The following is a 15,280-nucleotide window of genomic DNA, read 5'->3' on the forward strand; positions in this document are numbered from 1 at the left end:
TTTGACCAAATCTTACTCATAATGACTGACTTTGGAAGTATTACTTCTGATTATTTCTTATCTCCCAGTATGAATCAATATAAGGCAATCCTAATTTGTCAAGCCTATTTTGACAAAGTTTTAGATTTCTTTTTTTACATTAGCCTTAATGTAGGGGATTTTCGATAAATAATTTATATTAATTATAATTCATAGATTGACAAATAAGACAGGGTAGTTTCAAATTTCCCATCTATTTAGGAAAAGTAACACTCTTCAATATAATAACATCGAAAAGTTGTGACATTATAATTGGAACAAATCATATCAATTTAATTTAAAAAGAAAACAAAATAATTTCTCTATGTTCCTTGCACTTTTATATACTTACTGGCTTTTGGTGGTAGGGGCACACCCAGTTGTGCTCTGGGACTACTATTGGCTCTGTGCCTAGGGGCCACCACCCCTAGTATTGTGCTGGAAACCATAAGCAGTGCCAAAATTCTATCTAGGGTCAAGGTGTTACATTGTTCACAGATTCTTGACCTCAGGCAGTCAAAACTAAAAGCAGAAGATGATAGGTGAGAAGGAAAAATTTAATAGAATTTGAGGAAAGGAAATGGAGGACTTGAGGGTGGGTTATGGAATCTACCTCAGTCCCTGGAAAGGTGAAAAACCTCTCTTCTTTTATCTTTTTTAATTGTGGGGAGAGAGGAGCGGTGGGGAAAGTGAGTGGTAAAATAAAGTGATTGGAAAATAGCAGGATATTTGAAAGGATTATTTTGGTATATCCTACCTGCATATCCTCTTAAAGGTCAATTTTTTTAGGTTCTATTTTTCTAATTTCACCCTCCTTATTTTTCACCTGTCTCTATTGCAATGTCAACTTGTTAGACAAGTGTCTTGCTCTGTGTACTTTCTCTCAGGTCTAGTTACTGGTTTATAGATTGTCTTACATATCATAGATAACTCACATTTGGATGTGGCTTAATTAATACAAATTGAAGCTCAGAAGTGAATGTGTTTGTTAGGGTTCGGAGACGAAGGACAAGACCACATGATTGAAATAAAGCAAAGCAAAGCTTTATTTCTTCTATCAGCAAGCTGGAAACAAAGCATGAGGCAACCCTGACAGGTCACAAGCCAGATTATATAGGGCTAGAAGCAGGACATTTTGACCATTAGTTGATTGGCTGTTGTCAAGGGAGTTTCTAGGGTGTTTCATCATGTCCTTTTCTGGCTAGATATCTAGGGTGGTATATATAGTGACTTGTAGGGACTTGGGGGTCCATGTCATTAGTGTGGGTATAGAAACTTAGCTCTTTCATGGAACTTAGCCTTGTTAGCCTTAAATGGAAACTTAACTGTAGGTTGACAAAATGAAGTCCCTTCTGCTCCAGGTTTCACAATGTTAATGTTTTTGTGTTCTTTGTTTGTTTTTGATTCTCTTTATCTTTTTTCTCTGGACATTTTCAGTTTGTTTTCTGATAAACTACAATATTAGAGGATACAAGAATAGGGTGCAATAATCACCTAATGAATACTTATGACAGTCTTATTTAGTGCCTTATTCTGCTTGTTTTCCGAATTTATTTTCCTGATTACTGTAATGCCCTTGGGACACTGCTAACTTAGTGAAATGATGTTCCATGTGAGGGGTCTCTGGTCATTTGTACATTCTTTTTTATCTATTGTGGCAGCAACTCTATGAATTTCAGTGTCTTGTAATCCCATTGTGAAAATAAATTCCATAACTCCAGTTAAAAATGCCTGTTCTGTGTTTTTTCCTCCTATATAGGTTTTTGTAATAATTACTTGGATCTTAAAATCAGATGATATTGCAAATAGATGACATTGCAAACGCCACACCCAGGCTTCGCATACCATATTTGACTGGGGCCAGAGCAGTAGTACAGCAGGAAATGTGCCTGCTTTGAACATGACCACGCCAGGTTCAATCCCTGACTCTCTGAGTCTGTTCAGGAGTTATTCCCTAGCACAGAGTCTGGGGTAAACACTGAGCACAGCCAGGATTTACCCTAGAAAAAGAAACTAGAATATAATAGTTGCTGTATAATTTTAACACCCTGTTTCTAAATAGTACCATTATTTCTTTTTTAAAAAGATTTATCTAATAGTTGCAGCCCATATATTTTTGTAAAAATATTTGGCATAAAATCTAACATGGTAATGTGGTGAAATTCAGTATGGTCATATATTGAGGCAGATGTAAAACAGGGGTCCTCAAACTTTTTAAACAGGGGGCCAGTTCACTATCCCTCAGACCATTGGAGGGTCTGACTATAGTAAAAACAAAACTTATGAACAAATTTTTATGCACACTGCATATATCTTATTTTGCTATGAAGAAACAAAACAGATACAAATACAATATGTGGCCTGTGGGCCATAGTTTGAGGACCACTGTTGTAAAATTTCTCCTAATATAATTTTTACCTTCAATCTTGGTATTCTTCATAGCCTAATCTAGAATGGTATGGGCTTTGGGGAGCTACTGCATATAATGTTTGGACTATATTCAATGTTTATAATATTAGCTGGATTACACTTCCAGCTCATTTTTAACCTCATTTTTTTTAGGGGGGGGTCACACCCGGCAGCACTCAGGGGTTACTCCTCATGCTCAGAAATCGCTTTTGGCAGGCATGGGGGACCATATGGGATGCCAGAATTCAAACCAATGACCTTCTACATGCAAGGCAAACGCCTTACCTTCATGCTATCTCTCTCGGCCCCTAACCTCATTCTTTTCTTTTCTCAAGTATCATTGCATTATAACATTTATATAGTTTCAGATAGTAATAACTAAAAATGACTATGTGTATCCTCTGCTTTTTTATAAGATTGTCCTCTAAGCCTTTTTTTGGTCAGTTCTGTTATCACAATATAGTTTCCATGTATATAGAAGGTATATATGTTATTATTAAACTATTTTTTCTTTTGTCTATATTCCCAGGTTGATTACATTAGCTGCCAACTCTCTATTTAGGAAAAGAGGAAATCTCTCTTTTCTTATCATCTGTTTTACAAATTGTCATATTATTCTGGACAACTGGTCTTACATCCCAACTTCTCTTCACTTTTCCACACAAATTTGTCTAATCTTTTACCATTGAAGTACAGAATTATCTCACTCTTTGATGGGAAAACACTGATAATTTTTCCTTGCTCTAAAATGCAATCCTAAATGTTGCATGAAAACCAGAGTAGGGCTATTACACTATTTTACCTTGAATCTAGGAAAGTTAAAAGAAGGTTCACTTAGTACCTGAAAAGAGATCTGGAGATCTCTGGGGGCAGGACTTGATTATAACAAATATAACTATTATATTACACCTTATTTTACCTATAACAAATATTATCCCTGGGTTCCTTTACATGTTTTTTTTACAACTTAGATTTACCCCAAAACAGAGATTGTCTTACTTATAAACCTGGGTGGGACAGGCTCAGGATAGCATGACCAATCTGTTCTTACATTGTCTTTATTGTTCTCAATAAAAACAGCAGTTTTGGCAGGCAGCTAGAGGGAGATATGTGCTAGAAGACTGCCAGACTAGATGTGTTCCATTTTCAGCTTGGTTTGGATTATTTCATGCACAACCTTGATTCAGACTTGTTCACCTGGGATTGGAGATCTGGTGCATGGTGTGTGAGGTGATTTTACAACAAGCAAACTGGACTTATAAGCATGCTCTACAGCTTTATTTGCTCTAAACTTTTGCTTTGATTAGATAAGGGTTAAGTATTTTGAATAAACATGGAATAAATATGGATAAATAAAATGTCTGAATTCTGCTCTCTTTAACATACACTTTATCTCTAGGTTTACCTTCTTTTAGGGTTTCAAGCACGTGACCAGTCAGACCACCAAAGCAGTAACAGCGACGTACAGACTCAAACTAGATGCTCTATTCACTGAACACATTCAAGCAAACTAGCATTCCCTTGCTATTCTCTCCTCTCTTCTCACCACTTTCTTTTTTACTTTTTTCTTTTCTATTCTGTTCTTTACTTTCTATCCTTTCTCTTCTCCCTTTCTTTCTAATGTATTTTTCTCTTTTCTCCCTCCCTACCCCTTCCATACACCTTACCCTTTCCCCCCTCAGGAAATCCAACTATCCCTCCACCCCTCAATCCCATCCAGACCTCCCTCTATATTAAAACACTGCACCCTCAGTCCTTAATCTATTAGGCAACAAGATCGACCTCCTACCCCAACGAACCAGTACCCAGCACCCAAGAGAAGGGACACCCAGTCAAACCCACACCTCGTCCCGGGCAAGAAATGACAGCCAACTCCCCTGCGGACTCATGCTGCGAGGCCCTCCCTACCAACTCCCCCTAACGTGGACTGTTTCTTGAAACCGGACCTAGGTCCAAAAGTATCCCCAATGCGAGAACTCTTCCAAGACTTGCCGCAAACTTTTACCAACCTGAAGAAGGTCAGGGGGTGTGATAGGAAGATGCCTGGGAACCCACATATCACAAGAAAAACCCAAAAGACAATGGGAAAAACTGTACTTCCAACATAGGCATAGGACCTGTTATACACCATTTCGTTACCTGCTCTCCCCTAAATGTAAGGTAGTCTTTTGCACCACTTTGGTCCTTTAAAAACTTCGCTAACTCATTTTATTTCTTTTTTTTCTTCTTTTCTTAAATTTATTTCTTTATTTTTTTAAATGTTGGTCCTACATATACATTTGCGAGCACATACATTTTTCTTTCTTTCTTTTTTTTTTTTTATCATTTTTGGGTATGTGACCTGTGTCTGTTATCCTCTCTGTCCACCCCCAACTACACCGACAATATAATGTAGCACCACTTCCCCCTGCAAAGACACACTAAATAAAGGGGAAATCTTACATATAAAAAAAGAGCTCTTATCTACTAGAGATAGGAACTCATAGTTGTTTACAATACAGGGATATCTCCTACCTTGAAAATATGTCATGTGGAATCAACTTAGACCTCAGGTGATTAGATACCATTCATCCAGCCTTGAACCCTGGATCCCAGACATAGAATTGGCACAGCTCTTCACAACAGCTGCAGGAAACAAACTCCATCTGGGACAGCCTTAATATTGCGGGGTCAACAACAAGGGCCAGCTCTAACATGATATCCTGACATTGAGGAAAATGTGAACAACTTGACCTGAGAGCAGAATAGCATACCTTACCAGCTAACGACAAGACAAAACCAGAAGACTCGGCACCCTTTGGTAGGTCCAAAAGCCAAGATCGTGACTTACAGATGACTGGCTACTAGAACCACGACCAGACAGTATACATCTTGGGCCCAATAAAAAAGCCCTAGTTTAGGGTTTGAACTATGACTTGCACAATAATCATGATCCCTAGTCCCAAAGGTCTGACAGAGACAACTGCAACAGAATGGGGCTTCTGGAAGCACAAAGAAAGACGCTATCCTAGATGCCATCCTAGGTTCAGTGCAAAGACCAAGATCACCAACCACAGAAGATGGATTAAAATGACACTGAGGTAACAGAACCTCTAGAACCACAAAGACTGACTTCATCATAAGTCCCACCTCAGGATCTGTGCAGATACTGAGACCTCTAAACACAGAGTTCTGATTGTATCACCCTGGACAGAGCAGTAGTCTTCCACATACCAAAAAAAGCACAATCGGGAGAATAAATGATCCTGAGCAAAGTCTAGAGCTGATCCCATGACAGTATACTCCAAGGACGGAGAAACCCCATATTTCTTAGGCCAAGTGAATTCCTTTTTGAATGACCCCAATATTTACTGTGCCAGAGCAGGAGGGGAAAAAACAAAAATACAAAAAGCACAAAACCTTGGTTATTTTATATATATATATATATTTTTTACCTTCATTTATTATTGTTATTATTATTTTTATTTACCTATCTATTTTGGTCGATTTCTCTGTTTGGGTGTGATTATTGAAATCGTTGTCCCCAATTATACTTATTTTTTTCTCTTCTTTTATCTTTTTTCGTTATGTGCTATGCCATGTTTCTTATTTCAAGACCATGGCGTGTTTTTGGTTTGTTTGTTTGTTTTTGTTTGTCTTTTTTGTTTTTCGTCTATTTTTTGTGGTGCTTATCGATATAGCTGGAGTCCTCACTGGATAATTGACACTTTTTTTTGGTACTGGTGGAGTGTTTCACCTTCTTTTTCTCCTTCATCTCCCAAATCGATGATGAGAGCCTCTAGAAGGATTCCACCCATTTTTGGAGTATTAGACTCTTACCCCAGTTTATATATCTTCTCTTTTTCCAGCAAAACCATGCAACTTGAACTAGCTAGTCCTGCCTACAGTTAGAGGGGGAGATAAGGGAGGCATCAAGACCAAACAGGTGCAAACTACTAAGTAGTGGGTTGGATACAGAGGGGACCACATATTCTAGCCGCCCTGGGGGTGAGGGAAGAGGAAATGGGAGGTAGGACAAAAATGGAGGTGTAGGGAGGACAATTTGGTGATGGGAATCCCCCTGATTTTATGTAAATATGTACCTAAAATGTTATTGTCAACAATATGTAAGACACTATGATCAAAATAAAAATCATATTAAAAAAAAAAGAAGATGTAGGGGTATTGGTGGAGTGGTGTTGCAAGGGGTAAGGCATCTGCCTTGCTCACACTTGCCTAGGATGGACCGCAGTTCCATCTCCTGGTGCCCTATATGGTCCCCCAAACCAGGGGCAATTACTGAGCTTATAGCCAGAAGTAACCCATAAGCGTCACTGGGTGTGGCCCAAAAACAAAAACAAAGCAAAACAAAACAAAAACATGTAAAAGAGTAAAAGAGAGTTTGCTGAAATATAAAAATGAGTCATTTGATATCCACAACGTTGAAGATATATATAAGCTTAGATTTAAGTGATTGGGTTCTTTTAACATTGATGATGTATTTTGGGCATGGGGAGGGAAAATGTGGAGTAGATATGGTTCAAACATTATCTAGGTTTGTCCTTCTGTTCAGTAAGAGCAAAAAACATTAAATATTTAAACATATAGGAATGGGATTTATTGTGATACAGGAATTGAAGATTACGCAAAATTTTTATGAAAAGTGCTTTTTGGAGCTGAAGAGATAGCACAGTGGTAGGGCATTTGCCTTGCATGTGGCTGCTCCAGGACGGGTCTGGTTTCGATTCCCAGCATCCCATATGGTTCCCCAACCCAGAAGTTATTTTGAGCTCAAAACCAGAAGTAACCCCTGAGCACTGCTGGGTGTGGCCAAAAACACAAAAAAAAAAAAAGAAAAGAAAAGAAAAAGTGCTGCTTTTCTCAGGTCATCACACTCCTATGTTTGTTTCAATCCTTTCTATTTTTATTGCTTAGTACTTTGATTTTTGTTTTTCATTGTTGTTGTTATTGATTTTTGTTTTGGGGCACAGAAGATAGTGCTCAGGGGTAACTCCTGACTCTGTGCACAGGAATTGCTCCTGGAGGTCTCTGGGGACCCTTTAGGATGCCAGGAATAAAACTCTGGTTAGTCTTGTGCAATGTAAATGCCCTCCCCACTGTGCTATTATTCCAGTCCCGGTTTTTTGTTTTTTTGGTAGGTAAAGAATTACTTCCTATTATGCTTTTTTTTTTTATCACTATGCCATTCATCTTTCCAATTTTTTCAGAAAACTGTGAAAAGGAGAGCCTCAGAAGCCAGGCTAAGAAATACAATCAGTAGAACAATAGTTATGGCTACAGAAATCCTGAAAAACATACAGGACGAAGTAACCTGCCCCATTTGCCTGGAACTCCTATTAGAACCCTTGAGCATGGACTGTGGTCACAGCTTCTGTCAAACTTGCATCACTGCAAATAGCCAGCATTTCAGCCAAGCAGAAAAGAGCAGATGCCCAGTGTGTAGAACCACTTATGAGGCTGGAAACATGAGGCCTAACCGGCATTTGGCCAATATAGCGTCAAGGCTCAGAGAAGTCAAGTTAAGCTCAGAAATGGGAGAGAAGAATGATCTCTGTGCCCACCATGGAGAAAAGTTGCTGCTATTCTGTAAGAAGGACTGGAAGTTTATCTGCTGGCTTTGTGAGAGATCTCAGGAACATCGTGGTCACCACACCTACCTCATTGAGGAGGTAGCCAAGGAATGCCAGGTAAGAGACTAGATGGAAGGACAGAACAAAATATACAACCGATGACCTTGTCAGGATAACCCAGAGGCTGTTCCTAGACTCAGTCTTGATGACTAGAGAACATAACATGTATGTGCGTTATAGTTACAAAGGGATTAGCCTAAAGTTTAGACTCTGCCAGAAGTTTGAAAATTGTGCTAGGTAGGAAACTTTGGGTGCCTAAGAAAAGCTCTCATTACTCTTTTGAATAGGAGTGACAAGTGAGGGACAGATAGATTAATATGCAAATTCTTATCTTATTGCAGGAATTTATCATCTAAGAAAGTAAAGTCATCTTTCTTGTGAAGAGATAATGACCTCTCTGATTTCTATTTAAATATTAACATATTCACTATGTTGAGTTTTCTGTCTAGTCGTAAGTTTCAATTACTGTTCTTAGAGTTTCTATAAACTCTATTAGAAGATTGCATTATTTCTTCCCCCCTTTATCTTCTATTCATCTGCTGAGGAATCCTTGTTTAATTATCTTTTGCTTTATTTCTACAGGAATATCTACAGGCAAATCTGGAGAGTATGAGGGAGAAACAGCAGAAAGCTGAGGTGTTTGAAACTGCCCTCAGAGAAGAGAAAACTTCCTGGAAGGTAGGAGAGGAAACTTTCTGAGGAAGTTAGACAGAAATTGAAGACAGATTTTTAGAAGCAAAGAGCTCCCTTTTATTTTCCTTTACTATAAATAGGCCTTGGTATTCTTTCTTAGTTCTTTCCATGATAGAAGTAAGGGCAAAAAGGTGAACTTATATATACTATATATAATAAGTATAACATATATATGTATTATATTAGAAGTCCCTATAGAAGGACTCACTAGTGAAGAAACTACTGATGTGCCTCTCATATTTCCATCCTTCTTTTCTAAAAAACTTTTTTTGGCAAAACCCAGGAAAATTCAGAGAATACTCCTGATTACACTCAGGAGTCACTTGTGGGTGGTTTTTGAAGGCCCATCTGGGATGCTGGGGTTTAAACCCAGGTCAGCCACATTTTTTATTCAAAATTTCTGGATAAACCTCATGGTTTAGTTTTCTATTCAATTTTGGGAGAGGGTGATAGCAGGAGTAATTCTAGTCAGTTAACTATCCTGGACAGCTGAGTGAAACTTGAGGCATATCTAGGCATTCATTTTTGTTTTGGCTCAGGATTGGACTCAATATTGTAGACAAGAAGTCACTATTTTTTACTAGAATGTAGTAAAGTGATAGAAAAGTCTGTGTCTCTAAGAATTGTTTATGTTGTTTGAATTTCTTTGTGAGATCTTATCAAATAGTATAATTATTTGCTACCTTCTATTTAAGACTCTTTTCCTTCATCTGTTATAGCCTGGAGGTGTTATGCAGCCCATCTTCGAGCTCACTGATTCTCTCCTCAGTAGCTATTACACTGCTGGCCAGGCCTTTCATTAAGATTTTCATTTCAACTACCAAGTTTTTCAGTTCTGTCATTTTTGTTGTAGATTTTTCATTACTATCCTCATATCCTCTAGGGTCTTTTTTGGTAACTTAGAAGTTACCATTCTCATATCTGCTAGAGTCCATTCCATAGTTTCTTTGATTTCCTTGAACATCCTCCACATTTTTCTTTCTAATGTCCTTACCAGAGAGGCTGATAATGGTTGAGTCTCCAAAACTGTGAACTGCATCCACTAAGTGTGATGGAGTTCTGTGCTGCTTTCCCACTATGACTTTTGCCATGTTTTTTTGTTTTGTTTTGTTTTTGTTTGTTTTTGTTTTTAAGGTATTATAGTATGGCTAATTGACAGGAAGAAACACTCTTCTTCAGAACCACTGACCTAGGGTGAAAATAATTTTTCTGTATCACAAAGAGGACTTCATTGCTGGTCTGTCTGCCTCCATTTCATGGGACTACGGAATAGTTTAGTTAATTTTTCCAGCTCCTAGTCTCTGCATTATATCCTGAGTAACCTTATTTCTTTCTCATTCATTCAGAAACAAATAGAAACTGAGATTCAAAGTGTCCAGAAAGAGTTTAAACAAATGAGAGATATTATAGATGTGGAAGAATTAAAGGAATTGCGAAAGCTGAGGAAAGAAAATGAAAACATTTTCCATAACCTGGAAGAGTCTGAGAAAAAACTGGTTCAACAGAAACAGTTATTACAAGACCTCATCATAGATATGGAGCGCACACTTCAAGCATCAATGAAAGAGATGTTGCAGGTAACACTTGGGAAGAAGCACTACAGTAGTCTCTGAGACTTGATAAAAATGAAAATCTTTTTTCTTTCTCTTCTTGAAACAGAAGCTTGAGTAAAAAGGGAAAATAAAACTCACTTATATTTAGTTATCAAGTGTAGGGCAAAAATTAGACTGCAAGGGCTGGAACTGTGGTGCAAGCAGTAAAGTATTTGCCTTGCAGGCATCTGACCTAGGACAGACCGCTGTTTGATTTCTTGGCTTTTCATATGGTCCTCCAAGCCAGGAACGATTTCTGAGCATATAGCTAGGAGTAATCCCTGAGAGTCACCAGTGTGGCCCAAAATAAAAAAAAAAATAGACAGCAGATTCAGTTTGTTTTTGGATTCCTGTTATCTGTGAACTAGTGTAAAGTATCTATCAGATAGATCAGGTCCCAGTATTTGCCACATTCAAATGCTCTTTTTATTTTGAGTATTTTTCCTTTTTCTAATTTCTGAAAATAATTTACAATGGCAGTTTTAATTTTTCTTTATTCAGAAGAATTTATTAGGCAAGGAATTCATCTAATATAAGAATTATTTTAAACATTTAAAGTATGTTTTTTTCTACACTAACAACTATCATAACAATGGCAGTGAGTGCCTGTCTTGGATACAACAGGGGGCTGGGGAGGAGGGAGATAGACAGCATTGATGGTGGGCAAATTGTACTGGTGAAGAGGGTGTTCTTTTTTTTCTTTTATAACTGAAACCCAGCTACAAACATGTTTATAATCATGGTGCTTAAATAAAGATATTATTTAAAAAAAAAAAAAAAACACTGTCCTGGGAGTAGCCCTTGAGTCTTCTGGGTGTGACACCCAAACAAAGCAAAACTGCTGCTCTTGGGGCCAATAAATAAAATAAAATAAATATTTTGGGGCCAGAGAGATAGCATGGTGGTAGGATATTTGCCTTGCATGCAGAAGGATGATGATCTGAATCCTGGCATCCCATATGGTCCCCTGAGCCTGCCAGGAGCACTTTCCGAGAGTAGAGCCAGAAGTAACCCCTGAGCACTGCTGGGTGTGACCCAAAGACCATAAAAAAATGTTTTTTTTTTTGTTCTTATGTCAGGTTAATATTTTTTTGGTGTTTGTGAATCCAATTTTTTTTTCGCTCAAGGGAACTTTATTCATGATACTACATTTCCCTCCTCAAACATCAACCCATGATTTGTCTTCATAATAAAAGATGAAGTTTAAAATTGGATCACTTGTCCCTTTCTCTTTTTATCCCCCCCCCCCCCCAAGTTCAAAATGCTTGCATCTCTTAATGACTAGCATTCTCTTAGCTCTGCAGTTGGGCTTGACACACTCAAGCAAGCCTCAACACAATCTTCTTTGTAGTTTTTGCCTTTTTCTGAAAAATTGCCTTAGTCTACCCTCCATAGGCACTCTGTTTCCAATCATAATGCCACTTCCCTGGGCATACTGAGAATCTTTGCCTTTCTTGTACTGTGAGACTTTGTGGGGTTGATGCTTCACACATTTCTTACATTTCTTACGATCACCATGCTTGCGGGAGCAGAATCTGTGAGGAAAGGAAAGCTTGTGAGTCCAATTTTGTCAGTATTTACTTTGTAGGAATTTTTTTCAGTTGTTTGAAATGAAGAAGTAAAATTAGTCTAAAATTCCTATTACCTCTTTAATTTATACAGAACCCTTAATAAATAAAGCTAGAGAAATATTACATTATTTTAAATGGGATAGATTCTTTGATCTCTTTCTTCTCTGAGTCATTATTTGTATAAAGGAATGCAGCCATATTTTGTGTATTGACTTTGTAGCCCTATCCTTTGCTCTATTGGTTTATTGCTTCTAGGAGCTGTTTTTGTGGACTCTTTAGGGTCTTCAATGTATATCATCATGTCATCTGCAAATAGAGATAGTTTGACTTCCTCTTTTCCCATTTGGATTCCTTGATTTCCTTCTCCTCTCTGATTACTATCGCTAGGACTTCTAGTACTATATTGAATAAGAGTGGAGACAATGGACATCCTTGCCTAGTGCTTGACCTTAGTGGAAATGTTTTCAGTTTTTCACCTTTAAGAATAATGTGGCCAGAGTGATAGCACAGCGGTAAAGTATTTGCACACAACCAACACAGGATGGACCCAGGTTCTAATCCCACCATCCTATAATGGTCCCCCTAGCCTGCCAGGAGTGACTTCTGAGCATAGAGCCAGAAGTAACTCCTGAGTGCTGTCAGGTGTGACCCACCAAAAAACAACATTAATGTTAGCTATGTGCTTTTTATAGATAGCTATTATTATTTTGAGGAAGTTTCCTTCCACGCCTGTTTTTACGGTGAATTTTAATTATAAATGGGTGTTAGATCTTGTCAAGTGCTTTCTCTGCATCAATTGATATGATCATGTGATTTTAATCCTTCCTTTATCTGATGTGGCATATGATGTTGATTGCTTTGCTTATATTGAACCATTCTGGCATTCTTGGAATGAAATCCACTTGGTCATGGTGTATAATTTTTTGATGTGTTTTTGGATTTGGTTTGCTAAGATTTTATTAAAGATTTTTTGCATCAATGTTCATTAGTGAATTTGGTCTATAGTTTTATTTCTTGTAATGGGGTGAGCTTATTGTTTTTAGACTCATCTTTTCTCTTTTCTCCCTAGAATGTGAAAGACATCATAAAAAGGTATGTATGGGAGATTTGAAATTATCCTTTGGTGATGAATTAGAATAAAATATAATTCTGTGTTGTTTTATACCAAATCTTGGCTTGGATATTTGTAACTATTAAAAGTGACCTAGACTGTACAGTAAAGAATTTTGATGGTAGATTATTACAGAGTGCCTGTCCCTTTTTAGAAAGACATGACCTCAAAGTATCTCTGATGGTCCTATTAATTTTTACTTTGTCATCTCTATCTAATTTCAAGGATACTTTACTTAGGGTGGAAAGATATTTGGGTTATATGCTAGATATACAGAATTAGAGACAACTCCCTTATATTTTATTTAATTTATTTCATTGGGAGCCACACTGAGTGGTGTCATAGGACTTCTGGCTCTGTTTTCAGACTGGCCCTTGATAGTCCTCAGTACCAAATAGAGCACTCACTGTGGATTGAACTTGGGTGGCAGCAAGAAGGCAAGCACTTTATATCTGATACTTTCTTTTACACTTTTTGTGTATGGTTGGGTAGAGAGATGGTTGTGTTCATGAGGCAGAGTTCATGCTTAATCCTGGCTCTGTGCTCAAAGATCACTCTTGGTGGATTTTGGATAATATGGAATGCTGGAATTGATCTCAGGTTGCCTCCATACAAGGCAAATGCCTTTCTTGCTATACTATTGCTCTGTTCCTCCCAACTCCCACTATCTTCTTGACCCACCCTTTTATATTTTAATTTCTTCCCTGGGAACAGAAGAGAGTATGTTTTCCTGTAAGGTTCTGTTTACCAATATATATTATTTCTGCTATTGAGATATTATCCATTACAGTCACAAACTTTACACAAATGCAAAGGAAAGGCACATTACACAATTTCATGTATGTGGTAGAATCAGTGTTTTTCCAGGCCACAAAGCAACAAAAGTTTATAATAATATTATACTTTAGGTATTTCTAGTTATTTTCAGAACAGGTAAATTTGAAGTTGCTATTCTGAGAATCTTCCTACTAGGGAGCCATTTTTGAAGATTTTGATTCTTCCCAATCTGTATCCCTCCTATACTTTATTTTATTTTTTTGGTGTTTGGGCCACATCCTGCAGCACTTAGGTGTTACTCCTGGCTCTGTGCTCAAAACTTACCTTTGGCTGGCTCAGGGGACCATATGGGATTCTAGCAATTGAATCTGGTTCAGTTCTGTGCTAGGGAAATACCCTACACAGTGTGCTATCACTCAGCCCCAACTTCTTGTGTTGCAAACCAGAAGCCAAGTTTTATAACCTCACTTTCTGTCATCATTTTTGAATGCCACATCACATAGAGATATTTTCATAAATTTTTTGTCTTGATTTATTAGGTACATTATTTCATATGAATTCTAGGAAACAGAAGAATATATTAATGATTTTTTTCTGAAAGGGAGAAAATACTGAACACTGAATTTGAAATGTCTTCACATTCATACATAGGACAATTAGGAAGATTATATGTGATCTCATTTCTTTCACTTCAAGGTCTGGAGCTTATTTTCTCTCAGATTCCTCCAGAGAAAAGTTTATGTATATATCTGGAATGAAAAGCATATGGCACAGGTTTGTCTTTTTTTTTTTCACCCTTAGGAGTGAGACCTTGACTTTGACAGAGCCAAAATCTTTCCCCCTGGGAAAACGCAAGGTTTTCCAAGCACCTGATCTGGGAAGGATACTACAAGAACTTAATGGTAAGGAGAAGCAGAATGGGTGACCGGGATTTATAATGATGTGTACTAAGTGGTATGAGGATTCAATTTTTTGTTTAGAACAGAGGAGGCAAGAGAAAGATGGAGGCCATTTACTGAGATATGGCCAGGTGTTAGTCAATTTTCAGTCAATTTACAATATCACTATACTCCCAAACTATGAAGAGAAAATAAATTTCAGTACTAATTCCTTTTCTTAATTTAAATATTATTTGTTTCCAATTTAGAACTGAAAAATATGCAGCGCTACTGGGGTAGGTAAGATTACATTATCACCAAATTTTTCCTCACAATATTTTATAATTTTTTATTTTCTGGTAGATCTCATGTTTTCAGACTCATATTTACCATTTACATATGCATATATATTGTTTTTTCATTGTTATTTTCCTCAAGAACAAAGTAAAATTTCTCCTAGTTCCACTTCAGTAATTTTCAAGAATCTTCTTAGAGTCTTTAATATGAGCATCTCCATCACCCAATCTTATAATTTTTCTACAGTTCAAATGGACCTGAAAGATCCTGGAAATAACCCAGCTATTTCCATTTCTTCAAACAG

At 37.4% G+C, this 15,280-nt stretch overlaps 1 protein-coding gene across 1 annotated transcript in view; it reads left to right on the forward strand.

Annotated features, from left to right (window-relative positions):
- Positions 1 to 14,983, forward strand: part of LOC126018485 (tripartite motif-containing protein 5-like) — a 69,280-nt gene extending 54,297 nt beyond the window's left edge. The window contains exons 7-12 of the mRNA XM_049780619.1: positions 7,635 to 8,114; positions 8,640 to 8,735; positions 10,097 to 10,327; positions 12,983 to 13,005; positions 14,603 to 14,703; positions 14,949 to 14,983. Of these exons, the coding sequence (XP_049636576.1) occupies positions 7,635 to 8,114; positions 8,640 to 8,735; positions 10,097 to 10,327; positions 12,983 to 13,005; positions 14,603 to 14,703; positions 14,949 to 14,983 (966 nt within the window). The remainder of the gene's footprint in view (positions 1 to 7,634; positions 8,115 to 8,639; positions 8,736 to 10,096; positions 10,328 to 12,982; positions 13,006 to 14,602; positions 14,704 to 14,948) is intronic.
- Positions 14,984 to 15,280: the final 297 nt, after the last annotated feature.

Source organism: Suncus etruscus, chromosome 9 (assembly GCF_024139225.1).
Source record: "Suncus etruscus isolate mSunEtr1 chromosome 9, mSunEtr1.pri.cur, whole genome shotgun sequence".
Taxonomy (NCBI): Eukaryota; Metazoa; Chordata; class Mammalia; order Eulipotyphla; family Soricidae; genus Suncus; species Suncus etruscus.